This window comes from Stomoxys calcitrans, chromosome 3 (assembly GCF_963082655.1).
Source record: "Stomoxys calcitrans chromosome 3, idStoCalc2.1, whole genome shotgun sequence".
NCBI classification, from domain to species: Eukaryota; Metazoa; Arthropoda; class Insecta; order Diptera; family Muscidae; genus Stomoxys; species Stomoxys calcitrans.
In genome coordinates, this window is record NC_081554.1 from 9,857,599 (window position 1) to 9,885,585 (window position 27,987).

The following is a 27,987-nucleotide window of genomic DNA, read 5'->3' on the forward strand; positions in this document are numbered from 1 at the left end:
TTTAATTAGAGTTTTATTTATTTTTGGGCAATTATTATTTTCTTTTCCTTGTTTATTTTTGTTTTGCCTTTGTTCATTGTGAACAAAAATTGTTGGGCGATTATTCAATACGTTTTTCGTTTTGCATTTCAGGTGATGATAATACGCAACATATGTATGTGTGTGTGTGTGTATACGAATTTCTAATAATTATAATAAAAAAGAACGCGTTTTATAGAAGCTATACAAAACCTTATCTGTATGTGTGTATGTATAAAAATATGCAAAGATGCGCGCGCGCCCCTTTTGTTTGCTTCAACGGCTTTAGTTAATTAAGGAATAATCGAAGGAAAGCAAAAAACAAAACAAAAAACAAAAACATTGCCTGTAATCGTATAAATTACATAAAATAGTACAATACAACAATCCATTAATAATAGAGACTTATGAACTAAACAAATTGGACTTTATTAGAAGTTAAGTGTTGTGTTGCTGTTTATTTTTTCATTTTTCTTTTTGATTTCTTCTAAAATAGATTTGTTTGTATGTGTAAGTGTGCCCCTTTGCAACCAAAATTGGTCTTAAAAGATGAGATGGCGCTTGAAATTTATTTGCCCTTCTTTTTTTTGTTACGGATTGTTTGGGGGCATGGTCAACTGCAACAAGATTTTGTGTTACCGTTTTTTTTTGTTCTTGTATTTTTTACATTAGCATTCACATTTTTTTACATTTTTTTGGATTTTTGATTCAAGCAAAAATTTAAAAAGTTTGTTTTTTTTCATATTAATTACTTTGTTCTCGTTTTGTGAGTGTATTTTTTAACTAATTATTGTTTTTTTTTTTTACTTTCTTTCTTAGCGTAATGCTCTTAAATAAATTTGGTTTGCGCTCATATTTTGTATTGTGTGTATGTGTTTTGTGTGGGTGTGTGTGTATGTTTAGGGGGCGGTGTTTAGGTTATAAAGTCCCAAAAGTAGTTGGAATTCTTTTTTGTTTTGAAAAAGACACAGCGAGGGAGAGAGAGAAGAGTGAGAGAGAGAGAGATAAATAGAATAGCTCAAGAGTTCCAGACGTGGAGCATTACTACCAACCAACTACTAACTACTACTCCTTATAACCTTAATACTCTATGGGATTGGGGTCTTTTGGCTTGCGAGAGTATTTCAAACCCAAATTGTCGCTGATCTCATCAATCACATCCAGAGCATAGTCCAGTTGCTCTTTGGTATGGGCCGCCGACAGGCAGTAACGTATGCGTCCCTCCATAATAGGCGTCGCCGGAAAGCCTACACCCACAACCGCTATATTGCGGGTAGTTAAGGTACGCACCACAGCTCTGTAGATAAAGAAAAACAAATTTAACTTTTTTCCTCTATTAGGCATGTTCATAGTTACTTACCCAATTTTGGAAAATAGATATACCAACATTGGCACCACCGGCGAATCTTCATGGCCATATGTGATAACGCCCATTTGGGCCAAACGTTTGCGGAAATAACGTGTATTACGTGCCAGCTGGTTAATTTTCCGCCTGCCAATATCGGAGCCATCCAGGCCCATAATGGTGCTCATTGAGGTGTAAATTTGTTGTGCCACAGGCGGTGACATAGTCGCCGCATAACAGTGCGCATGACTATTTGTGCGTAGAAAATCGACCAGTTTCTAAAAAAACAAAAACAAAAACCAAATTTAGAAAGACTTTTAAATATATCAAATGGAATAGGACATAGATTTTTCTTAGGAAGAAAAGGGTAGATAATGCAAATTTGCCCATGAACATTCCATTAAGGAACTATGTCAAACTTCTCACAAATCAATGAGTGCTGTCCGATTTAATTTTAAGCTCAATGATAAGGGGCCTCCTTTTTATAGCCGAGTTTGGACGGCGTGCCGCAGAGCCACACCTCTTTGAGGAGAAGTTTTTACATGGCAAGGTACCTCACGAATTTCGCCAGCATTAGGAGGGGTAACCACCGCTGAACAATTTTTCTGATGTGCCTGCCAGGATTCGAACCCAGGCGTTCAGCGTCATAGGCGAACCTGCTAACCTCTGCGCTACGGTGGCCTCCGGGAAGGGTAGATATCTTGAGGCAATACAAGAGTTCAATTGTAGGGCCAGGATATTGGAAGACGGTTGCAGAACCTCCCTATCCTTAGAATGGGAGGCTAGCCAAAATCCGCATAAAAGTCAAGCACGAGCAGATGTGAAACACAAGCTCGAGTGCCAGTAAGCTGCGGTCAACAGTGAAGTCTTTAAATCTGGGGTGAAAAATACGTCAAATCTCCATAGCCTTTAATGGACAACGGATACCAGACCACAAACGATGCACGGATCATTTTGGCAGAGAATTTGTGGAACACCTAAGGAGAAACAAGGCGACAAGAATCATTCTAAGAAAGTCAAGAAAACTCAAAGTCGAAACCGAAACACAATGAACGGCAATCCCATGGTAGCCGGTTGTACGTACCGGATTGATCCGATGGAGTCCTTCAACGGCAAGCGCTGCCGCTTTAGTGTACAACCAGTGTGCCGCCTCAGTGTACAATGATTCGGACCCGTCAACATAGCTAAGGTGTGAGGGAGAACCAAACAATCAAGGCTGTTGGTCTAGATGGCATATCGATGATGATGCTCAAGCACAAGAATGAGATTGAAATCAAATATTTGAAGGACACCCTCAGTTCATTTTTACCCTGGTTATTACCTAGACATGAAAAATAGGTTGGGTGGTTTCGGTTTTTTCTGCCAGCCAAATCCGCGAACCAGGGGGAGACAAATTGGCTGATCTTTCCTATCCTCGGTCGCAAAGACACTTAAATTGCAGCACCTTGACTTAAACTCCTCCCTACTTCTAGCAGACCATCAACACGGATTCCCTTCTGGGCTGTTATCGCAGAAATCATCCAAATCATCATCTTATGGATAGATACCCACCGCCCAGAAGCCTTAAGGTTGATCTACACGATCTAGAACGTGAGGTCCAGCGCTACAAGAGAGAACCTCTAGATCAAGCGGCATATCAAGCGGGTCTGAACAACATTCATGCAGACACGGTAGCAGACGCGTTAATTGGCTACCGGGTGAATGTAGTCCTTGGAGAACGACCGCCACCCATTGCACACGAAGAAATCGACCTCCCCCGGCAAACCAGAGTGGTTCTGGCTCAATTACGTTCCGGCAGATGCAGCCGCCTCAATTCCCACAGAGCTAGGATTGATGCCGACGTGCAAGATGTATGTCCCGATTGTAACCAGGGACCGCACGATACACGTCACCTGTTTAACTGCCCGGCCAGACCCACTCGACTCAGACCCAGATCCCTGTGGACGCACCCCATCTTAGTCGCGGAGTTCCTGGGTCTTGACACTCAACAGAATCAAGCAGACGAAAGATAGTACACAATAAACTGCTACAACAACAACAACTACAACGGATTCCGTCCCGGCACGGGATAGCTGTTAGCACCACACAGGCTGGAACATTGAGCTCCAATTTGTGTAGTGTTCATTGCTGTCACGAGAAGCTTAGCTGCGAAATACCGGGCGCGTCCACAGATTGAGGATAGTGGAATCCTCAGTATCGAGCAAAAAGTCTAAGTAAGAGGCCAGGTGGCACCCGCTTTTCCTCAAATACTGAGTGCCTATGATGCTCGATATGACGAGGCGAGTTATTGGCGCCTTTCAATAACCAACGGCCACGCTGTTCCCGCGGCGATCGGTCCTTTGGACCGGAACAAGCTTGCTCACCTACAGGAGCTTGACGGGTATCGCCACCTCCACATGAAAATGTGGCTACAACAACAACAGGAATCGATGGGCTTAAATCCCCTTAAGACCCCTTGCTATGGATTCCGAAAGATATACGGCTCTATAACAGCCCTATCCGCCATCACGACATATATCAGCCAAGGTCTGAACAAGAAAATGACCTGTGAATGAATGGTTCTCGTGGCTCATGACCTTCAAAGCCATTTTATATGGTCAACCACACCAGACTTTTTATAAAGTCTTCGAATCTGATCTCCATAGTTTGACGAAGAGTCGAATTGTTGTTTTTGTTAACTCCACCTTTTCATGTGAAGGTGGTGGTCCTTGTTAAGCTCTTATAGATAAGCAAGCTCGTTCCGGTCCATACGACCGATCGCTAAGGGAATATAATGGCCAATGATTACTTAAAGCCGTCAATAACTCGCCGTGTCCTATTGAGCATCATGGGCACCCAGTAAAATCCGATAGCTTAGGTGCAGGCACATCCTCTTGCAAATATCTGGTGACAGATACATTTGGTAGATGTTATCGCAGCAGTGTATTGTTTACAAAAGTAGAAGATATCCTAGAACCAATCCTTGATAACGGTATATGATATATACCGCCGAGTCCAAATGAGGCCAGCGTAGCAGTAGCTAGGCGGAAGAACAGCAAGAAAGCACGGCCCGAAGGGCTAAAATCTGAACCTTTTAAGACCCCCCCCCCCCAGATGCACATCTCTACAACAGCACTTCCCGCCACAGTCTGAACAAGAAAAAGAACTGTTCTCATGGCCCATGACCTTCAAAGGCATTTTATACGGTCAATCACACCAGACTTTTTAATGAAGTCATTGAGTCTTATCGCCCGAATTCGACGTAGAGTTGTTTGGTTGTTTTTGTTGTTGTAGCAGTATTGATGATAAAGGACTCCATCGGTTCAACCCGGTACATACAATCGGCTGTCATAGAATTTGAGAGTTGGATTGTGAACTACATGAGCGGTCGACAGCCATACGTTCATTTTAGCAACGCGTCGATGTTAATGTTAAGCCTCTACCTCCCTTAGCTCTCTCCACACCCTACTGATGTGGTGATAATATCATATTAGGAAGACTGCTGTGTCCTGGCGACTGGGAATAACAGATAAGCTGGATGGACAAAGAATTTGGACAGTAAATGATACCAAGGTCCTAGGGGTGACCCTCGACAGTCTCTCTCGTTGTTGTTGTAGCTACATTTCCATGTAGAGGTGGCGATCCTCGGCAAGCGCCTGTGTGTGAGCAAGGTTGTTCCAGTCCATAGGACCGATCGCCGCGGGGAAATTGTTGCCATTGATTACTTAAAGGCACCAATAACTCGCCTTGTCGTATCGAGCATCATAGGCACTCAGTATTTGTACAGCTGATGTCGCCCAGCGTCTCACTGAGACTCCGTTCGATACCGCTGATTGTCCACGACCGCCGTTGCGGTCCTTATGGGCGTTCCACTATCCGCAACCTTTAGACGCGCCCGGTAGCTCGCAGCTAAGCTTCTCGTGACAGCAATGAACACCACAAGATCTGACCTCAATGTTCCAGGCTGCATGGTGCTCACAGCTATCCCGTGCCGGGGCCTCTATCGTTGTCAATTCATGCTACCGCAATCTGCGTGAAGGTAAGAAACAGAAACAAGATTCTAAAATCTTTTGCAGGCAGCACTTAGGGAATGGAGAAGGAAGTTCTATTAAAATACGGAGCATAAACGTGGTGCAGCACAGTGCAGAACCTTCAGACATGCCAAAACGCGCTGTCGCCAAATTGTCTATCTATACAAAGAGACGAAGATCCTTGAGGTAAAGGATCATTGTGAACATTTCCGCAGCTGCAACTAACCTAGCGACAACATACAAATCGGGTTTGCAAGATATCCACGACCCTATCATACACCCGCCAACCATTGCAGACGACGACAAAAATCAACCCATTAAAAAACCAGAACTAATCTGGCCCAATTAAGATCCGGATGCCCTATATGCAACACACGACCACATTTTGATAGTAAATCACATTAAAATGTGATTTACTATCAAAAGGGTTGTTGTAGTAGCAGTGTGTGGTACACTGAGACGGCAGCCCTTGCCGATGAAGGAATTCATCGGGTCAATCCGGTACATACAACCGGCTGCCGGCTGATAGCCACTTCTCGTCGTCCGCCCATGCTCTGCAATCTGCGTTAAGGTAGAAAACGGAAACAAGGTACCCAAATCTTGGGCAAGCAAAACCAACGTAGGCCGCAAAAGTGACCAATACACACTGCAGAAACCTTAACACTTGTCAAAACGCTTCATTGAGGACAATCAAAGTCTGCCTCCAGTTGACATACATTAGCTATCCACAAAAGGAATCACTTGCAATATGGGACTCAAATGAATGGCATTCGGGAGTAGATTACGAATATGGTCAGGACGGAGGAATAGGTTTTATAATTTGTTGACATCGGAAGGGGGGCGCACGCTCCCTCTTACCACAAAAACATCACCAAAATCAAAAGTGGACCGGTCAGAACAATATGGGTATCAAATGAAAGGTATTGGAGATAAAAATACGAATATGGTATTGAAATTTGGGTCTAAGTACCCAGCGGCCCGTTCCAACTATTCATGTGAATATGGGACCATCACGTTCATGTCAATATGGGACTCAAATGAAAGGTATTCGGGAATTGATTACGAATATGGAAAAAATGTAATGCACATGTAATGAGTGGTGTTCCCACCCCGAAAAAAACCCCAAATGGGCATATTGGCCGTTCATGTTATTATGGGACTCAAATGAAAGCTATTCGGGAATTGATTAGGAATATGGCAAAACAATTTAATGTCCATGTAATGAGTGGTGTTCCCATCGCGAGAAGTTCCCAAGGGGCATATTAGGAATTTGGATGTAGATTAGGAAAATGACATTTAAACTTGTGTTAAGGGTATTTGGGTGGCGCTTAACCTCTTTAAATCCCCTCAAATAGGTTATTTGAGCCATCACGACAATATGGGACTGAAATTTAATGTATTTACGAGTAGAAAAGGAATCCAGTTTTGGAGCCAAGGGTTTGTGGGTAAGCCCCAAAGCAACCCCTAAACTGAACTTGTTTCCCGAACATATCAATATTCGGCTCCAATGAAAGGTTTTTGACCGTACATATTAATCGACCACGACAATTTTGGGCTTAAATGAAAGGTATTTGGGAGTAGAGCACGAATTTGTCATGCATATTTGGGCGAAATGTCTGAGGTACCATTCCACCTACACCTCCCCGCACTATATTTACTTTAAGAGTCAAGTGTCTGGGTGGCCACATCACTCCCAAAATACACTCCAAACCTAACATATTTACCCACTACAACATAGGAGTCCAAAGAAAGGTAGGTATAAGGGAGTAAAGCAAAAATTTGCTCACTACAAGGGCAAATTTCTCACATATCAATAAGTGCTGTCCGATTCGAGTTTAAGCTCAATGATAAAGGACTCCTTTTTACAGCTTAATGCCAACGGTGTACCGCAGTGCGACATGACTTCTAATACCTCCCAAATGTCACAAACATTGGGAAGAGATAACCACCACATAAAATTTTTTGAATGTTCTCGCGAGGATTTGAGCCCACGCGTTTAGCCTCATTGGCAGACTTGCTTACCTCTGCGCTTTAATGGCATGAATTCAATATCCACATTTGGGGCGAAATGTCCCCATCTTAAAACTCTACCAAAACAGGACTTATATATCGGCCATTGCAATATGCGTCTCGAATAAAAGGTTCAGCTAGCGACCTCATCCTACAGAACGAATATATTCCTTAGCGGATACGCGCCGCCCACTGCAGATTACGAGAAAAGCCAGCGTAAGAAAACTTCAGAACTAATTTGGCACAATTTAGTCCGAATAGTGTAGCAAAATCGTATCTGCACTGTATGAAACACAGCACCACACGAATGTCTGGTTCAACGCAGATGCCCAAACCTGCGAGGCCTAAGGGTGAATACAATACGTCTACCAACGCCACATGTGGTAATCCACACATGAGTACCAATTTGATGCCACGTATTTGGACGTGTTCATCTCCTTAGTTAGAAGCGGAGCACTACCTTAAACTTCTTCCGATCTATCACAGTAAGATCTGTCGAGGTTAGTCAATACTATCCATAACATCTGCAATGTATGCAATAAAGGACCACCTCGCCGATTTACTTGCTCGACAAAAGAAACTAATCGAAAATTGTAGAAACATTTCCATCACAATCACATTTTCAAAAAGCTGTCGACAAAAGTTTGATTATTATAAATTTTCATTTTCAAAATCTTAAATAAATATTCACCTTTGTTCCTGCTAAGTAGCCTCCGGCGCTGCCAAAACTCTTTGTAAATGTACCCATAAGAATATCCACATCCTTGGGGTCTTCACCAAAATAATCCACAATACCACCACCATTGGGACCCAAAGCACCAATGCTATGGGCCTCATCCAAATACAGATAGGCTTTGTATTTCTTCTTCAGGGCAATGATCTCGGGTAAACGACATATGGAGCCTTCCATGCTGTACACACCCTCGACAATGATCAACACCTTTTTCCAGGGTTTGCCGCCAGCCTTGGGGTTGCCATAGACAATGTTTTGTCTCAAAACTCTTTCCAGGTCCTTCATGTTGTTGTGCTTGAACACCTTAATGGTGGCACCCGACAAGCGTAGCCCTAAAATAATCGAGGCATGATTCTTCTCATCACTCAACACCAAACAGCCGGGTGACAAAATTGATGGCAAATTCAAGGCATTCGTGGCAAAGCCCATGCCGAACACAATGGCATCTTCGACGCCCAAATAGCGAGCTGTGAGTTTCTCCAAATCGAGATGAAGTTGGGTGGTGCCCAGCTCTACGCGGGGACTGCACAGGGCCAAACCCAACTCTCGACAAGTCTTCTCGGAGTTGTCGGCACATGCGCCTGTGGCCTCCGCAAAGCCCAAATAATTGTAAGAGCCCAAATTAAGACACCTGGTCTCGGTGCCGGTGAACTCAAAGCTCCAGCCATAGTCGGGCGTTACACGGTCTTTCAATGTCAACTCGGCTCCGGGTACGCTGCAAATGGGCCTGTTCCAGCAGTCTCTTATCCGACGGTACACATAACGTGAATAGAAACTCTCAAAGGCATCATAGAGGCTAACATAGCCCTCACGGTTCTTCTCTTTGGCCACTTTGGGGACAAATAGCAACTGATTGAGGTAGCCCAATATCATGAGCAGATAAAATCCTAAATATGTAAGGCAGGCGGTGCGTAGGGGAACTTCTTCAAACGAAGTCTTCTGGAGATGTTCTTCTGCGGGTGGCAGCTTACGATCGGCTGCAGAAGGTTTCGATGTGGCGCCATACTCTGTGGCTGTACTCGTCGCTCGGGGATAAAATCCATTTGTGGTCTGCTGAAAAACAACAAAAACAAACAATGCAAATGTTTATTAAACAAATTATTCACAGAAATATTAGCATGAATACCAATTGATGTGCATATGAATGGCTTAATATTAAAAGGGCCTAACTCGACTTTGGTACTTTAGAGGAGAAAGAAAGAGCTTGACTTTTTTGAAATCGTTATAAATCTGTTATTTGGAATTGTATCCGCCTGAAATTTTGAGGCAAGTTAGAAAGTAACATTTTCCTTCTAGAAAAACCAAAAAAATGCTTATTAAATTTGTTGTTTCTTTGCAGGTAAAGGAAAAAAGCTTAACTTAGACATTTTTTTTTTGAAATCGTTATGACATTTGCCTGCTGGAATAAACAAAAAATGCCATTTTGAAAAAAAGTGAGTTAGGCCCTTTTTATATTAAGCCATTGTTATGTATGAGTATATGTTTTATGACATTTCTATTTTGTGAATCATCACAAAACATGGGAACCACGAGCACTTGAAGTGAAAAACTGATATGGAGTTAAATATAGGATCGATGACAGAGCGATATTATTCTTCCAACAACAAAAAAAAACCCGAAAATTAAAAAAGATACAGTTTAGGATTTACTGCCTTATCTCTCCGTTCATTTCATTAATACTAGATTTTAGGAAAAAAAACCCGAAATATTTGATTTCCCCAAAAAAATTAGTATTACAGTAGAAATTTTCCCGAAATTTGATATTCAGAAAAAATTTCCAGGAAATTAGATTTTCACAGAATTTGCCCTCGGAATTTCATTTTCTTAAAAAATATATTTGCAATTTAATTTTCTTACAAAATTTTAATTTTTTAAAAAAAAATTCATTTTTAAAAAAAAATCATTTTTTTAAAAAAAATTTAATTTTCTTAAGGAATTAAAATTGCCAAAAAAATTAATTTTCTTGAAAAAATTTAATTTGTTACAAAATTTAATTTTCTTAAAAAGTTGAAGTATTTTTTCGCGCTTTACATTAAACAAACTGCAGGCTTTTGGAATTTTATCAAGTTTTCCTGTAAATTGGCCGAATCTACAGAGAATCATATTCTCCCAAGCTGGTGTTGAGTTGCATAACCATCGTTGCCGTTGTTATTGCATTGCTATTGCTGAATTCCTAACTGGATATTTTGATATTTTTGTATTCCTCTTTGCGTGCTGTTGTTGTTGCTGTTGTGTTTGCTGCTTTATTATTTCTGAGCTATGCCGGGAAACAAATCTCTAAAATGTGGTTGCTGCGAGGAGCCAATAAATAAATCTGGGAGTGTGATGTGCAGACTGTGCTCCCGCTGGTTCCATGCCAACTGCGTCAAACTATCGGAGAAAGATTTACTTGCGCTGAGGTCTGTGAAATCAAGCGCCTTTATATGTAACTCGTGTGAAAATAATATTGGCACAAATGGTTTTTTTACTGACATATGCAGTTTAGAAAGAAAGCTGGATGATTTCATCACAAAGAATAATAGTGACCAAATGGCGATTAAAGATGCTTTGGATGATATAAAAACAGAGATGTCTACATGTATGAGTGGCATTAGAGCAGACATTGTTGAATGTAATAAAAAAATAATATCTGTGGAAACTTCAACATCTCTTAGGATTTCCAAGTTGGAAATGGAAAATAACATGTTACATCGACGTCTTAATCGTGGGGACATAATCATTGGTGGCCTACCCGGTGGAATTACTGATTTAGTTGGCACTGTTGTCTCATTAGGTGCTTTCTTCAAGGTTGACATTACTAAGCAAGACATAAACCATGTTTGCTACATAAGTAACCGAAAGTTTATTCTGCTTAAATTAAATAATGTAATGATTCGAGATGCTATTATGAGCGAATACTGGAAAACACGGTCGTTGAGGGTGTGTGACTTTTTTAATGGTGCTGGCAATGATGTTGAACGCCGGGTATATTTAAACGATCACTATTCTCCTGCAGCAAGCCACTTCAACATGATTTGCAAGCAACTACTTCGAAAACAACTGGCTGTTAAATACAGAATCTTGCACGGTGACAATTTGAGGGTCAAGTTATCGTTACATGATGGAAGCGAAGTTATTCGTGGTGTTGATGAGTGCGTTGCGCTTCTTGAGTCGTCTGGTGGCGAAACATCATAATCCGTTCTACACGTACGTTTATTGTAATTCTTAGAGATTTGATTAACAATTTTTTTGGTAAATTTTTCTATTTTCGAAAATTTTTGAATAATTTGAATATTTTTGTATTTTTTTTTTTCTCTATTTCTGAACAAATGTGTAAATACTTCGATTGATTATGTATGTATATAACAAATAATTTGTTAGTTTTTTTTATGGATCTCATAATTTATAATGATCAGCTGCTTAGCAGTAATTTGAATTTAATATATTATATGAATTTAAATTTAATATATTATATGGGTTTTAGGATTTTCTTCGTTATGATTACAAATAGACCTAGTTTACTAATATTTCTCAATTTTTGGCTCCCCGCAACAGAAGATTCTTATACCTTTGATGTCTTCTAACTTAAACCTTGGTCCTGTTGTTAGCAACAACAATTTTATAAACTCAATATTGAGAGAATGTAATGACAAATTAAATGTAGCCCATTTAAATTGCCAGAGCATGAGACCTTCAGCTTACTCATCTAAATTTGATGAACTTAAATCGATTTTATATGAATCTAAGCTTGATGTTGTAGGAATTTCTGAGACCTGGCTTAAATCCCCTGTTTCTTCACGCTCTGTTAATGTTCCAGGATATACTTTACATAGAAATGACCGCAAGAATTCTAGGGGCGGTGGCGTAGGCATATATATTTCATCGAACCTTAAACATAAGTTGGTTTTTAAAAGTTCCATTTTGGGGATGTGTGAGTCTCTCTTTATTGAACTTTATTCTGGTTCGGCTAAGATATTATTTGGGGTTGTATACCTGCCTCCTCCAGGTGATTTTGCCACGTTTGAGGAAACTCATCGTGATCTTTTCATACAGTTTTCCAATATAATAGTTGTTGGTGACTTCAATTGCAACTTGTTCAATATTTCTTCTTCTTCTTTAGTTCGTTCGACCTGCTGTAGATTATGTTTATCCGTTTTGCACAATTCTAGGCCCACACACTTTGATGCAGTGCATGGCACCACAACCTTGTTAGACTTTATGCTCCTGAGTTCTAATTTAAGTGAACATTTATCGGACCAGGTTCAATGCCCTGCGATTTCTCGCCATGCATTGATATTTGCGGCTTTTGATTTTCGCATGAGTAGGACAGATCCCTTTGTGGAATTTTATGACTACAATAACATTGATATGTCTGGAGTTCTTAATTTTTTGGACAGTTTTAATTTCTCTGATATGTACATGTCTTCAGATGTAAATGAAAAGTGTACTATTCTGACAAACCTATTTGAAAGTCTTTTTTCTTTTGTTCCTGTTTTGAGGAAAAGAGTCGTTTTGTTTGGTGATGAGTGGATGAACTCCAACGATATTGTTTTCACTAAGTCTCTGAGGGATATGGCTTACTCTGAGTACCAATTGAACAGAACACCAGAAAACTGGCGAACTTTTTGCAGATATAGAAATAAAACTAAATCTCTAATTCGGAGAGAGAGACGGAAGTATTTTGTAAGACGTTTCGGTGGGCTTAATGCGGATGGTTTATGGAAAGTGCTTCGTGGTTCTGGTTGCATTGGTGATGATGCTTTCGTGTACAATGGCGACATAGATGACGTCAATGAATTCTTTGCGCATGGCGCGCAATCTAATTTGCATGATATTATTGATATCAATACTTTTTCTTTTAGTGAAGATGGATTTTCTTTTGATTGCATTGGTATTGATGATATTGCTGTTGCTATATCTAAGATTAAGTCGAAAGCAATTGGAGTTGATGGAGTTTCTGTGCAGTTCTTAAATATTCTTTTTCCTCATCTATCTGGTGTCATATTGGATTTGGTAAATGCAATTCTGACTTCCTCTGTTTTTCCTACTGCATGGAAAACAGCTCGTGTAGTTCCTATTCCGAAGAGAGCTTCGGTCAATAGCCTGGAAGATCTGAGACCTATTTCCATTCTGCCTGTTTTGTCGAAGGTTTGCGAACATATTATGAAAGATCAGATTCTTTTACAATTTACAAATAGAATTTTTCAAAACCAGCATGGATTTCGTAAAGGCCATAGTACAACCACTTTACTCCTTCAGCTTACGGACTCTATAAGAATGAATAACAATTTGGATAGATTTAGTGTTTTGGTTTCCCTTGATTTGACTAAGGCATTTAATTCCATATCTTACAAGATTTTAGTAGAGAAACTTTGTTCAAAATTCAATTTTTCTAATTCTGCATGCAGACTTATTTTATCCTACTTAGGTGGTAGGTCTCAATTTGTTAGCTTGAATGGCAATGTTTCCTCTATTCTTCCTCTGGCCTCTGGTGTTCCCCAAGGTTCGGTCTTGGGGCCCTTGCTATTTCTTCTATACATAAATGATTTACCTGAATGCTTAGATCTATCTATTTGCACAGTTTTCTTATATGCAGATGATGTTCTACTTCTTTTTAATGGCCAACGTGATTGTCCTGATGCTTTGGAGATTGGAATTAATCGTTGTTTGGGTCAAGTTTGTCGATGGACCAGTACTAATGCCTTCACAATTAACCCGTTAAAGACTAAAGCCTTGTTGTTTGGAAATAATGTGTTTGATTTTCATCTTTTGTTGGGATATGATGAGGTTAGCTTTGTGGATGAGCTTAAGTGTCTTGGGTTGGTACTTGATAAGAATCTAAATTTTGGGGCTCATATTGACCATGTACATAGTAGAGTGTACTATACCCTGCGTAGGATATATTCTACAAACATTTATTTGCCTCTATGGGTTAGAAAACGATTGGCCCATGCATTGTTAATGCCTTCTATTAGATATGGTCTTGAGGTTGTGTCTGGTACTACCATAGGCAACATTCAGAGGTTAAGGCGTATTATTAATATCATTGTTCGATTTGTATTTAGTGTCCGCAGGCGTGAACATGTAACAGAATTCGTCAGAGAGTTTCTTGGTGTTTCCTTCGAGAACTATATCAATTGTACTAACCTGCTGTTGTTTCATAAAATAATTAAAAATGGTGTACCTTTTCCTTTACGCGATTTATTTACCTTCTCCCGTTCGGTTAGAAATACTCAAATTGTTATTGCTAGGATATCATGTTCTTCATACGAAAAGTCTTTCGCTGTACGTATTGCTCGGTGCTGGAATTTTTTACCTATTGATTTGAGAATTTTTTCTCATTCAAACAATGCTTTTCGATTGAAAATTACAGGTTACTTTAACTTTGAGGAATCCTGATTTCTGCTTTTTGCCCCTTTTTTAATTGACTTATTTTTTTCTTTTTCCATATGCTTTTGCTGCCGCTTCTGAACATGTGCCATTTTCTACGCTTGTAGTATTTTTTTTTTTTTTTTTTTTTTTTTCCTCTTTCATGAATGTTGTTGCTAACATCATAGGATTAGATGCTTTTCATTATTCCTGTTTTGTTTTTAATTGGCTGGGGAGCCTATAATAACCATTTCTTTTTTTTTTGTAATCAAATAAGAATAGTTCATAATTTAGATTTTAGTGAGAGTTAAGTTTTATTTTTGTACTTGGGCATATTGTTACATATGCAATGCGAATTTTTGGCCAAATAGGCTTAGTGTTGCAAAGATGCGAATAAATAAATAAATAAAATAAAAATAAATTAATTTTTTTTAGGAAAATTTACTTTACATTTTTTTAAACATTAATTTTCTAAAAAATTTCCTTAATTTTTTTCAATTTTTAATTTTCATGAAAAGTTCCCTAAAATGGACAAGTAAAAAGGCGTTAAGTTCAACCGGGCCGAACTTTGGATACCCACCACCTTGGGTATATATGTAAACCACCTTTTGTCAAAATCTGGTGAAAATGCATACCTTATGACTCAAAGCAGCTATATCGCGATATGTTCCGATTTGGACGAAATACTAATAAGTACAAGACATTGTTCAATTGTGTATAACAAAATATTGATCCGATGTGAACCATATACGAAACGGATGTCGAAAAGCCTAACATAAGTCAGTGAAATCGGATTATAAATGCGCCTTTTATGGGCCACAAACCTTAAATCGAGAAATCGGTCTATATGGCAGCTATATCCAAATCTGGGCCGATCTAGACTAAATTGAAGAAGGTTGTACAAGGGCCTAACACAATTTTGGCAAAATCGGACAATAAATGCGCCTTTTATTGGCGCAAGACTTTAGATCGAGAGATCGGTCTATATGGCAGCTATATCCAAATCTTGATCGATCTAGGCCAAATTGCAGCAATATGTCGAGGGGCTGAACATAACTCACTGTCCTAAATTTCGGCGACATGGGACAATAAATGCGCCTTTTATGCACCCAAAACCTTAAATCGAGAGATCGGTCTATATGGCAGCTATATCCAAATCTGTACCGATCTAGGCCAAACTGAAGAAAGATGTCGAAGGGCCTAACCCAACTCACTGTCTCAAATTTAAGCAAAATCGGATAATAAATGTGGTTTTTATGGACCTAAGACCCTAAATCGGTGGATCGGTCTATATGGAGGCTAAATCCAAATCTGGATCGATCTGGGCCAAATTGAAGAACGATGTCGAAGGGCCTAACATAACTCACTGTCCTAAATGTAAGCAAAATCGAATAATAAATGTGGTTTTTATGGACCTAAGACCCTAAATCGGCGGATCGGTCTATATGGGGCCTATAACAAGATATAGTCCGATATAGCCTATCTTCGAACTTAACCTGCTTATGGACAGAAAAAGAATCTGTGCAAAGTTTCAGCTAAATATCTATATTTTTAAAGACTGTAGCGTGATGTCAACAGACAAACGGACGGACATGGCTAGATCGTCTTAGATTTTTACGCTGATCAAGAATATATATTCTTTATAGGGTCGGAAAAGGATATTGCGATGTGTTGCAAACGAAATGACAAAATGAATATACCACCATCCTTCGGGGGTGGGTTAAAAATGTGACTTCAATAGCAGCAGTACATAGTGATTCTGCCTGCAGTTAGATTAGTTGTTCGACTGCAGTTGCAGCTACTTTCCGATACGGAGCATTCCACTTCCACTTAAGCTTCTCGTGATAACGAAGAACACCACACAGATTGGAACTCACAGTTCCAGCCTGTGTGATGCTCAGTTATCCCGTGACGTGATGTCTTTAATGAGTGTGGTGTGACTGATCAAATCAAATGCCTTTGAAGGGTCAAGGGCCACGAGAAGGGTTTGTTGTTGGTGTTATTATCGCCACACATGTATGCGGAGTTAGCGGTCCTCGTCAAGCTCCAAAGGTAAAGGTTTTGGTCCATAAGGCCGATCGCCGCGGGAATAACTTATTTCATATCGAGTATCACAGGAATTAAGAATTTAAGCAATAGCCGGCCTCTCAACAACACTCTCCACCGATACCACTGATTGTCAGCGACTGCATTTGCAGCTACATCGTATAAAAGGCATCTCACTATTCTCAACCTGTGGATGCTCCCGCTAGCTTCCCAACTGAACTTCTGGTGTTGACGTTGAAAACAACACAAATCGGATCTCAGAGTTCTAATCTATGTGGTGGTCAGTTATCCTGAACAGTTATCACCGGGCCTTTTTGGTACAGGCGGTTGTTGTAGCAGTGTGTTGTACACTGAGGCGACAGCCCTTTCCGATAAAGAAATCCATCGGGTCAATCCGGTATGCACAGCCGGCTGCCATGGATTGTGGTTCAGGCGGTGGGTAGTTAGATAGGAGTGATCGGCAAAAGGAACCAACCGACCCATATCCGAGATATGGATATGACTAGAGAAGGGATAGATAGATTGAGGGTGTCCATCAGGTATTTGACTTCCAATTCGCCTTTGATGGCTTGGCCCTCCTTATGGCTTCGGCCATATTTTGAGTAGATGGATTCTGCGTCAATTGGGAGCTTCCTTGCCTTCCGTAGAATGCGAATTTTTTCCTTGTCTTTCAATGGGTGCTCGTTAAATTGTCTACCGAAAAAAGGGCTATACACCATTCCGAGTCTGGTTTTCTCGGCGGGTTATTGAGAGATTTAAATGTCGACCACAATTTAGTGGCTTCCAAGTTTGTATTGCAGCTTCCGATATGCTCCAACTTTCCGCTTGTATTCACCAACTAACTTGCTAATCTCCTGGTTAAGTTCCTTTTATCCTTTTTATCGTCGATCTTCATTGCCTAGAGCGAAAAGGTCGGCGATTCTATCAGACCGTTTTAAACCGCATTCATGACAGCCACCTAGCAGAGGCGGAAATCAACCACCGATCACATGTTATCTCTAAGGTAAGTATATGAAGGCTCTCATTGATATAAAGCAAAATGCAGATTTGTTCATGACAAATACAACTCTCATATCAATGAGTGCCGATCCGATTGTTGCCAAGTCTTAACGTCTTTGCAGAGAAATGTACACGCCTAAATACCTTGTTAAAGTCCACAACATTAGTCTGATTGTCTCGCCTGGATTCGTCTCGCCCACTTGTTACAGTTGAATCTGCTGGGTCCAACAAATGGAACTAGAATGTTCTTATAGTTGAACATTTACGTGAATTATTTCGAACTAAATGAAAGTAGTTTTTCAAAATGACTCAAAATTTACTTTCCAAATGGGGCGATCACCATGACCAATCATATGTCTGTGAACTCATTGTCTTTGCTAAGTAAAAAAGCCCTTGGGAATGCACTACAGATAATTTGGCCGTTATTATCGTCAAAAACTACAACAACTACACTTTAGTAAATACACACCCCCTCCTCACTCCAAAAGGTGAAATGGCGCGATTACATGACGTGAACAGGTGAACATTGAATCAATGCTTAGTACTCCACACAGACAAAAAAACGTGGTAAGAATACAAAAAAAAATTGGTATCTGCCAAACAAAATGCGATTCATTTGGCTGGGTAGTTAATATTATCGTTATCATTATTGTTATTATTTATATACTTATGCCGATATGTATGTGGATATGTTCACCCATAGACGTAGAGGCAAAAGTAATTGTTGTTATGTATGAGTGTTTATGAAAACGTAACAAGAGATTATAGAAACAACACGCCACAAATATTTAACACACTCAAATAATAAACTCCCAATTTTCTCTCTCTCTCACACACACACACACACAAACACCTAAAAATATGGACATGTACGTGCATAGAAATGGCGCCCCCAAAAATAAAATTCCCACTCGCATACAAATATTGTGTGGGAAGTGCGGAATAGTCCTCGATCGAATATTATGTGATACATACATGTATTAAATTGGAGATGATGGATATGATCGCTTACTTGTAGATCGGTCTTTTTAGAGGGATATGATAACATATTTGAGCAATATTTAATTCGTACAGTTTGGACATATTTTCTTCGGAGAGAAATAAATTAATGCATTTGTTTGTGACACCTAAAAAAGGATAGATTGGACCTTTCGCAGAGCCATTTTGTCTTTTTTTCAAAGAACTCAAGAAAGGCTCCGTCCATCAGCTCGACCATACCCCTCAATGGGCCATGAAACTAGCTCCTTTCTAGAGTATATAAACAATTTGCCGGTCAGTGGTAAACAACTCAATATAAAATAGAATAAGATCTTAAAGAGGACATTACTCAAAGCTCACTTGTGTTGTTGTTGTACTGGCAGTGTGTTGTCAATGCCAGGTATCGCAGCAATGAGCATTTGGTTAGTACCGTTAGTTTTAAATAAGAGGCAAAAAACAAGTACTGTCAAAGAGCGTGTGTCGAATGATAGCAATTTACTAAAATTACGTAAGGGGTTGTTTTTCACACTTGTGAGAAAAAAATTCATTTTGCTGTGCCAATCGATCATTTTTTTAACACTGACAAATTTTGACGTTTGTCAAAAATCAAAAGTAAACAAGATGTGCGCGCCACATAATAAAGGCTGGTATTATATTCGTTTTCCACAGTTGAAAACACTCATTTTTCAGGGTTACTTTTTTGAAACACTATAAAAATCCCAATGAAAACATTATACTTTTATACTTTTTTTTTATTAGTAATGAGGGAATGTCCTACTGAATCAAATCAGAAAGTTTTTTCCTTCAAATTCTATTATTTAAAAAAAGTTATCGCGAAAAAATGTCGCGCCAGAAAGCCAGAAAATAATACTATTTACGTAATGAATATTTTTCAAAAATATTTTCAATTACTGCTGGCAGTTATATTGCAAATCCGAACGTTGCAATATGGAGTAATGGATATGGAGATGTTTACATGAAAATAATGAACGAAACTCATGCCAGGTAAAAAACCATTGACGCCATTATAGAAAAATCACCAAAAGGCGACGCCATCATTTCAATAAACTACAAACAAAAAACTGTACTTTTGTCCATTATTGTTAAATAACAATCTTGTCGAATCCTGTTGCCAATGGTAATAACAATAATTTTACTTATTTTATGTCAATTAAGTCGTTTAATTTTAGTGGCATCTGCTCACAATGTATGCGGCTAAGTTATGCCGAGCGCAATTTGGTTACCAAAATGCAAATGAATTTACTATTAGGGACATGGGAATTTGCTCAACAAAACGTCAAAATTTGCTGTGCTGTCAAAAATCTTAACAGCCCCTGGGCTACTCAAAAATTATTCACCACACTTAACGTCATATTTTTACTATCCCTACAACTTTGCTACCATTTGATATTTTCATCAGATTAGATCTAAAAAGGGCTGTGGCAACCCCGAACTTGCCGACTACTTAGAGTAAACGAGATGGCAACTCTTCAGCTGACAGACGAAGATGAAGAAGCAATTGCTTATTGCGCGTGAGTTTTTGACTTCAGCTGTAGACTTTTGTAAAAGTTAATCGAATTAATTGTCGCACAATTTTATATTAAAGAAAGGTAGATTTAAATAGTTGTTAAATTAAACTTGATTCTTTTATTGCCAACAAAAACAATAGGTCCGACTTGGGCCGTTCTAATTCTTTTTTATGTTTTTCAGTAAAGTGTCCAGAATCTAAAAAGCTAAATTTCAACTGCACAAACCTGCAGAAATAGAATATTTTGGATTATTTTGTACAAAAATATTTTTCGGCCCCTTTTTGGAAACAGGGATTTGGAAATTGGGATTCAAATCGTCTAATAATTGCACCATCTGAAGGCTCAATATGTTAAATCGGGAAATCGGTTCATATGGGAGCTATACCAGCGTATAGACCAATTTGGGCCACATACTTGTGGTAGTTGTTGAGACTCTTCACAGATGTCATCATCGAAAATTTCAGACAAATCGCGTAATAATTGCGAACTTTGGGGTCTCAAGACGGTTAATCAGGAAATCGGTTTGCATGGGAGCTATATCAGTTATAGGCCGATTTGGACCGTACTCCACATTTTTCTATATTACACTCAAATATACCATTGTCGAAAGTTCTAGTTATGTAAACTCTAACTCTATTTTAGCTCTTACTTTTTTTTTGTCCAACGAATACACAAAGAGGCAACACTGTGCGCCGTTCGGACTCGGCTATGAAAAGAATTCCCCTTATAATTGAGCTAAAAACTTGAATCGAACAGCACTCATTGATGTGTGAGAAGTTTGCCCGCCTTTTCCTTAATGGAATGTTTGTGGGCAAATTTGCATTATAGCGTATACCACAAATATGCACGTAATATTTTAGTTCCGCGTATCATTAAAGAAGGCTCAACGCAGAACACCAGGTAAATGCTCATTTGGCGTTTGTTTTAACTAAAGCCAATAAATCTCTACTTAAAATACGTGTGCAGACTTATCGTACAAATATGTGTATGGACATGTTTTGGTTTTTTAAACAAAAACGAAAACTTCAACAATGGCCATCTGAAGACTTTAGTTTTGTTTATAAACACAAAAATGATGAGAAAATGTTAACAGAAAACAAAACCTAAGCATAATGGACATGCCTATTCTTGTGTATAAACATTAGACAACTATTAACACAGAACAAATGCAAAATGTGCGTTGATCATTAGCATTTCAATGGAAGCTTAAAAATTTTTATACACATATTCACAATGGTGTTTAGAAAACAAAATCAGTTGAGTTCACACCTATAGAAGGCATCATCATCGTTTGCGAGAAATGTACGTACTGTCACGACAACAACTGTATGTACGACAACATTTGGTTAATTCTTTTCAACAGTTAAAAGCAGCCCACCACCATCACCAACACTCCGCATGAACTTTGGACAAATAAAAATTTATCAGATCTTTTAAATTCATTAGCGAGTCACTGCTAATAGAAGGCTATAGTTTTTGTTTTTGCTTTTTGAAATAAAAAAAAACAACGCCACAAAAATCTCAACATCCATTTTGAGGGGGTTATAATAGTCAGTACACTGAGTACACTTGTACGTACGAGCACTACCTACAAGTGAAGTAGTCAGTGGACGGGAAAAGTATTTCAGTCATTGTAGCTGGTGGTTGGTGAAAATGATGATCTATCATAACATGAGTTAATTGATGCCTGAACCAGCGCCACTATTTGCCTGCCACCCATTCGTGACCGCAGTTCAGACAGCAAAAAGTCAATGCCAAATGGATTCTTAATAGAAATCTAATTTCGTTCATTGAATTTATTCGGAGAAAAATATTTCGGCTATTTAGATCATATGAGGAGAAATCAAAAAAGAAAAAAAATATAAACACAAGGTATGCTCAGCAAACTGGAGTGATTCGTTTCTGGGAAGCTATGCAGAAACGGGGGGATACAAAAATTCTTTAGCACCACACCCAAAAAATCTATATTACATATATAATTTTTTAATGCATAATTGTTTCCAAAATTAAATTTAATAAAAAAAAATTAACTGACGGGGCTTATCTTTATAAAACTACAACCATGGATTTTGGTCTTTTGCAAACACTCTGATTATTCTGCTTAAACCTTCAAACCTACCAGGAATTAATGTTTATGACGTCACAATGGACCAAAAAGTAGATTATGAAACATAAAGTAAAAATAACCTAAAAAGTTGGCCCCATCGCATCTCATCTATCAGCAGTTGATTCCCATACATCTCCATTGCTGAACTCGCAGGTGAGCGTTAAGGTGATTCGTCATTCCAATCCTAGTGACACTAGAATCAGGGGATTGAGTCTAGAATTCAGCCATACAGACATTGAAGCACTTGTAGCCTAAGTGTATGTATTAGTATGCTGTGGTCTACTATCAAGTCATTCTCAAAATCCGGTAAGCTGCGTGATAGGTAATTAGAGTTCAGCTGAGAAGAGAAGTTCAGCGTACAATGGTTTCGTATAGTGAAATGGTCTGTACGGAGTAGCTACAGCTGCAATCGCGGCCGGCACCGACTCTTGCTTAAATACTGAGTGCCTATGATACTTTATGACAAGGTCAGTTAGATAACCAATGGAATAACAACTGCAGTCGCAGACAATCAGCGGTATCGAGTGGAGAGTCTCAGTAAGAGACCGGCCGGCACCGGTAAATACTGAGTGCCTATGATATTTTATAACAAGGCGAGTTATAGGCGCCTTTAAATAATCAATGGAAATAACGTTCCGCGGCGATCGGTCCTATGGACCGTAACGAGCTTGCTCACTTATGGACCTTTAAGAGGTTCTTGCTATCCTACACATAAAAAAACATGTGGCTACAACAACAACAACCATACTCTATTACAGGTGACATGTTTTACATGACTTCACACGAAACTGTTTTAACTGCCCAGCCAGACCCACTCGACTCAGACCCCGATCCCTCTGGACGCACCCCACCTTAGTCGCAGAGTTTTCAATGAACCCAGCTGCTTACGCGAACAGCTGGCTGCTTACGCGAACAGCTGTAAACAGCTAGCTGGTTTGACGGTATTAAGATGTCAATTCTGTGTTTACATCATAGACTATAGATTTTTTTATAGATGAATTTCCACTTTCTCAAACACATGGCATGGAATTTTTATTACAAATTTGCCCGTTGGCAACGCAACTGAAATTGGCTTGCTATCCATAATCGACCCCTTTTCATTTGACCAGTGAATCCGAGATAATAACAAAATATCACAGCACGCCACGGAATAACTGTGAGTACCACACAGGCTGAAACATTGAGGTCCGATTTGTGTGCTTTTCTTTGCTGATACGAGAAGCTTTGCTGCGAGCTACCGGGCGCGTCCATATGTTGCGGGTAGTGGTATGCTCCATACGGAGTAACTGCAAGGGCAGTCGCGGAGAATCAGCTGTATCAAAGAGCGAAGAGAGCAATGGGCTGAGCTTCTCGTGCTAACGAAGAACACCACAAAAATTGGAGCTCAAAGTTCCAGCTTTTATGATGCTCATAGTAAACCCATGCCGGGACTTACACTAGGCATTTGAAATTTTGAAAAAATACTTCCTGTTCCTTCCATACTAATAGGAAGAATTTGTGCAAAATTTCAAATACCTACCTTTACTGCTACGAAAGTTAGCGTGCTTCCACAGACAGACGGACGGACTTAAAATGTTATGGCGATCAAGGATATATATACATATATACCTTATACAAATATGTCGATGTGTTACAAACGGAATGACGAAGTTATTGTTCCCCCATCCTGTGGTGGAGTGTATAAAAAAGGGAAAACAAACTACTCCATCTCATGACTCACATTTTTGTGAACTACTAATTACGAATTAATCATACATAAGTATGGTATGATCTACAAATACAAGTAACTTTCGATAAGGAGTATGAGGGATGGAATCCAAAGTTTCTATTAAATGTATAGATCTCGATGAGGAAGAGCTCAATATTTAAGAAAAATGTAATGCCAACTACCAGGGAATTTGTAGTTTAACGAAGATAAGTATTCGACCGCAACTGAGATTGTCGAAAAAGGGAGCGGTGAGCCGTCCGTCCACATGTTGGCAGAGAGTGCTTTTATATGCTGTTCGTATTGCGCAAACCGTCTGAAAGGTGTGCTGGAAATAAGGCAGTAATAGCGAATTAATTTGTATCCCATTGTGCGTACAGTTTTCCTTGTCTTAAGAACGGGGAGCGCCATTTATATTTGGTGAGTATTACCAGGGTGAAATGAACAAAATAAGGGTTTCCGTTAGATAATGTATATATAAGAAGTTCAACATCGAAATTTGTTGTAGGCCAATAGCTTATGATAAATTGTTACAAACTGTCTACCAAAAGGCAAAATGCCTGCACCGTTTCGTCTCGACTCCGGTATCTGCCGTCCATTGAAAACGGACGCCGAACACAGGTTACTGGCAACAGAAAAGGTGTTGCAGTTTTCGATGTGTCCTCAACGCACATTATCCGTTTGCGTGCACCGACCAACTTTCTAATAATTCGAGCCCTTTTCACTTAGTTTGTCGAGCTCATCATGTTCATCTGCGAATTTCATCACTTTGGCTGGAAAATTTGGTCGCAACTGGCTGGAATGTCTTCTGCGTTGAGAACATTGAAAGCTGCCGTTGGTAAAGGCTTTGAAGCCTTACTATTCCGCCCATTTTTGTTCAGAGATTATAAAGTAATTCGATTGTTCAACTCTGTGATTTATGGTGGTCTTGGACGAGTATGATCAATCGATCGATGTCGTTGTCCTGCCTGACTTGTTTTTCAGCCGTTTTTGTTGTCTTTGCAGGCACATACATGCAGGTGTGTGTAGCGTTTCTTGGCTAGCTGCTATTGGTGAGCAAGGTCGTTGAGGTCCCTAGAACTGATGCCTGGAGCTTGTTGTTGCTGTTCTTTTAGCTGCAGATATGAGGAAGGAATAGTATAGTAATGATTTCAATTGTAACCACCGCAGCAATTGATCTGACACCTAAATGACAACTAAAGAGAATACGGAGAGCTGCAATAAATCAGCTGATCGCTTACCGATACTTTTGGAGTAACTTGGTTAATTAATTTTTGTCAGTAATCAATAATTTCTATCATTCATGGAAATAAAGCGAAAGCCCATATAATCCATATGCTTCCATTTAGAAATCAATTTTCAGATTTTGTCAAGTGACAATTTTCCGCTGCATGTTCCAACGAAATTACTTTATGAGCAAACCTCGTAAATATAACGTTAAGTACTGGAAAACCTACTCCTGTGATAAGATAAAGAACAGACATGGCATTTATTGATTATTTTGAGGCACGAGTTGAACCTCAGACTGACAATTGTTGGAACATGCGTCACGACGTCACTCTGTGCATCAAAAAAACAATTGAGGTCATTGGGAAGCACAACACAAAGTTTGTTTACAGAGAACATGTTACATTTTCAACCACATGCACGCATAAAAACACAACCAAACACACTGAATTATTCACCCCCTTAATTAAGGGTGCACAAAGCAGCCCTTAAAAAATTAACCAACTGGTCACCTTAAGATGGTAAATGTCAAAACAAAACTTTTCCCCAATTTCTACACATTTGACAGTTTAATTTGGGTTCATACAGAAATCATGCACACACTCACGTACATACATACATAAATAATATATACAATTGCCCTCCAAACATTTGGAAGTGACTTTCTCACTCCCTCGCAGAATAGTCACTTTTTAGGTCCTTTTGTATGATAGTTTGTAGAGATTTCAAGATTTACAACAACAAAATGCATTACTGTCGAAATTCTATCATTCATGTTTCGCTAATTAGTTTCTCATAATCAACTGTTATTGCTACAAATTTAAAAATAGATTTTTTGTTATTGTTTTGGACGCTAACTCAAAAAAACCCAAACAAGAGAATGTATGTTAACTTAGCCTTCTGTAATGAAGAAAGGCCGGTAGCATAGAGGGATAGCATACGCCTCACAATCGTAAGGTTGGCTGTTCAAATCCCAGTCAGGGAAAATCATTGCAAAGAAAATCTTCGATTATTAATCTTGATTTCGAAAAGAAATAAATTAGAAAGAGAAATAAAAATAAGCCTCACTCTAAAAGGTAAAAAAAGACATTTGGCAAATAAATTTTTATTTTTATAAATGACGTTGATAATCGAATTTTACACTTTTTTTAGTCCCTATTTAGTCACTCATAGGTATATATCGCCAAGTGGCACGTTTTCTCCCGTACCGAGACACTAATTAGAGTAAAAAATGATATCGCCTGAGATTGTTTTCAACTTCCTTGAGTGCAGATTTAGTGACTCGCACGATAGAAAATGTTTGGAGGGTGGTTGTACTTTTTTATTTGGATTTTTGGCCATTTACACGAACGACGAGCACGCCCAAGAAGTCCGCAGTGGCAGATGTGGAAAATATGCGTAACCGCCGCAAGTCTAAACACACAGCAGTTGCCAGATTTTGCATGGATTATTAAATACCTTTCGTTTGCGCCATTGAAAATTGTATCCAGCCGCATTGATGTTTTATAATTAAATAAAATACTTGCACTAATCTCACTTGCGGCTAGCCCAATAATGAAATTGGTTGGTCACAAGTGCTTGATAATGAATCGAATCGATTTTTCAACACTTGATTCTCTTTATTTTGCCTTCAACAGAAGACACCAACAACCAACTGATCTGGCAATAACAAGCACCACCTCCATCAAAAACACAAACACACTCACTCGCTCGTTCACACACACACGCCACCAATTAAAATGAGCACTAAGTAAATTTTTAATAGTTATTTTTTCAATTCGTTTCGTTGTTTTTTCTAAATTAAAATCAACTCTTTTTTGATTCAAGCTTATGCACAGCAAACTTAATTGGCCCGTGGGCTAACAAAATTAGTTTTTCGCTTCAGTTTCACTGTCGTATGTCTTCCTGTTCTCTGCGTTACCTTGAAACCATTGCCGTTCATGGCCAGCCCAGCCTTGATACCATTTTTATTTTTTCGCGTACGAATTTCCCGATATGCCGGCGCATTGAATTTTTTCAAATGCAGTTCCTCTTGTTCCTGGTCATACTTAGATTGTTGTTCTATTCCCGTGGACATAATGCAGTTTTCGGTAAAAGCCTCAGGATTTCCCATTCTCTCAAACGTTAAACCCCGTGAAACGCGGCGACAGTAAATAAGCGAAGTGAGACTTCACTTGCGACCAATGAAATTTTTTCTAACTAGATTTCTTTGACAGTTCTATGGTTCTGATTATAACATGCAAATTAATCCCTACGCAAGGTATAATTAGTTTTCTCAAAGTTAGTGAAACGTAAGGCACTAACCGCATGCGTGTGCGATGAAAGCTAATGTTGGATGATTTGTTGTACTGCTAGAGGCTCTATGTAGTTGTTTATATTGTAATATGCCAAATTTAGCTGATGTCATGTGACACAAACGTAACTAACATATGAAAATTACTTTTCACAATAGCACATGTAACTTTTTTCGATTAGCACATAAAGAAATCAGCTGTTTTTCCAGTCAGTCGAATGACAGCAAGATTAAATTAAATTGTTTTCATACATTTATGAATTAACCAAATTTCTCACAACTTTAACAATTTTTACGTATAAAAATATTAACTCTTGCTCAAATTTTTAGGTTATGTCATACCAGAATAAGATACAGGTGTGATAGCAAAAATGATAAATCGTATGCAAATTGATAATTTTGACAAACATTTTGAATTACATGCGAATACAAAAAGTGGCATGTCATAAAGCATCTATATGCCATGTAATAGCGTTTTAATTGGAGACTGAAGACTGATTCACATAAAACTCCTTTCACACGATATGTGCGTTAAGCAGAATATTCTGTTCAGCTTTAGGAATTGTTGCAAAAAACTTAAACAAAATATCATAATTTTGTAAACATAATTACATGATATTTATTGTACATTCACATTAC

At 38.9% G+C, this 27,987-nt stretch overlaps 1 protein-coding gene across 3 annotated transcripts; it reads right to left on the bottom strand.

Moving 5' to 3' along the window:
- LOC106082576 (serine palmitoyltransferase 2) lies at positions 1-27,259 on the bottom strand. Of its 3 annotated transcripts, none has more exons than XM_013245188.2 (4): positions 26,977-27,259; positions 8,075-9,166; positions 1,379-1,641; positions 1-1,315 (listed from the first exon to the last, which is right to left on the bottom strand). In XM_013245188.2, the coding sequence occupies exons 1-4, from the start codon at positions 27,166-27,168 to the stop codon at positions 1,099-1,101; spliced, it is 1,764 nt and encodes a 587-aa protein (XP_013100642.1). In that variant the 5' UTR covers positions 27,169-27,259; the 3' UTR covers positions 1-1,098. The 3 variants fall into 3 exon arrangements, with proteins under 3 accessions (XP_013100642.1, XP_013100641.1, XP_013100644.1); XM_013245187.2 differs by having other exon boundaries at positions 8,075-9,169; XM_013245190.2 differs by lacking the exon at positions 26,977-27,259 and adding an exon at positions 26,373-26,411 and having other exon boundaries at positions 8,075-9,169.
- Positions 27,260-27,987: the final 728 nt, after the last annotated feature.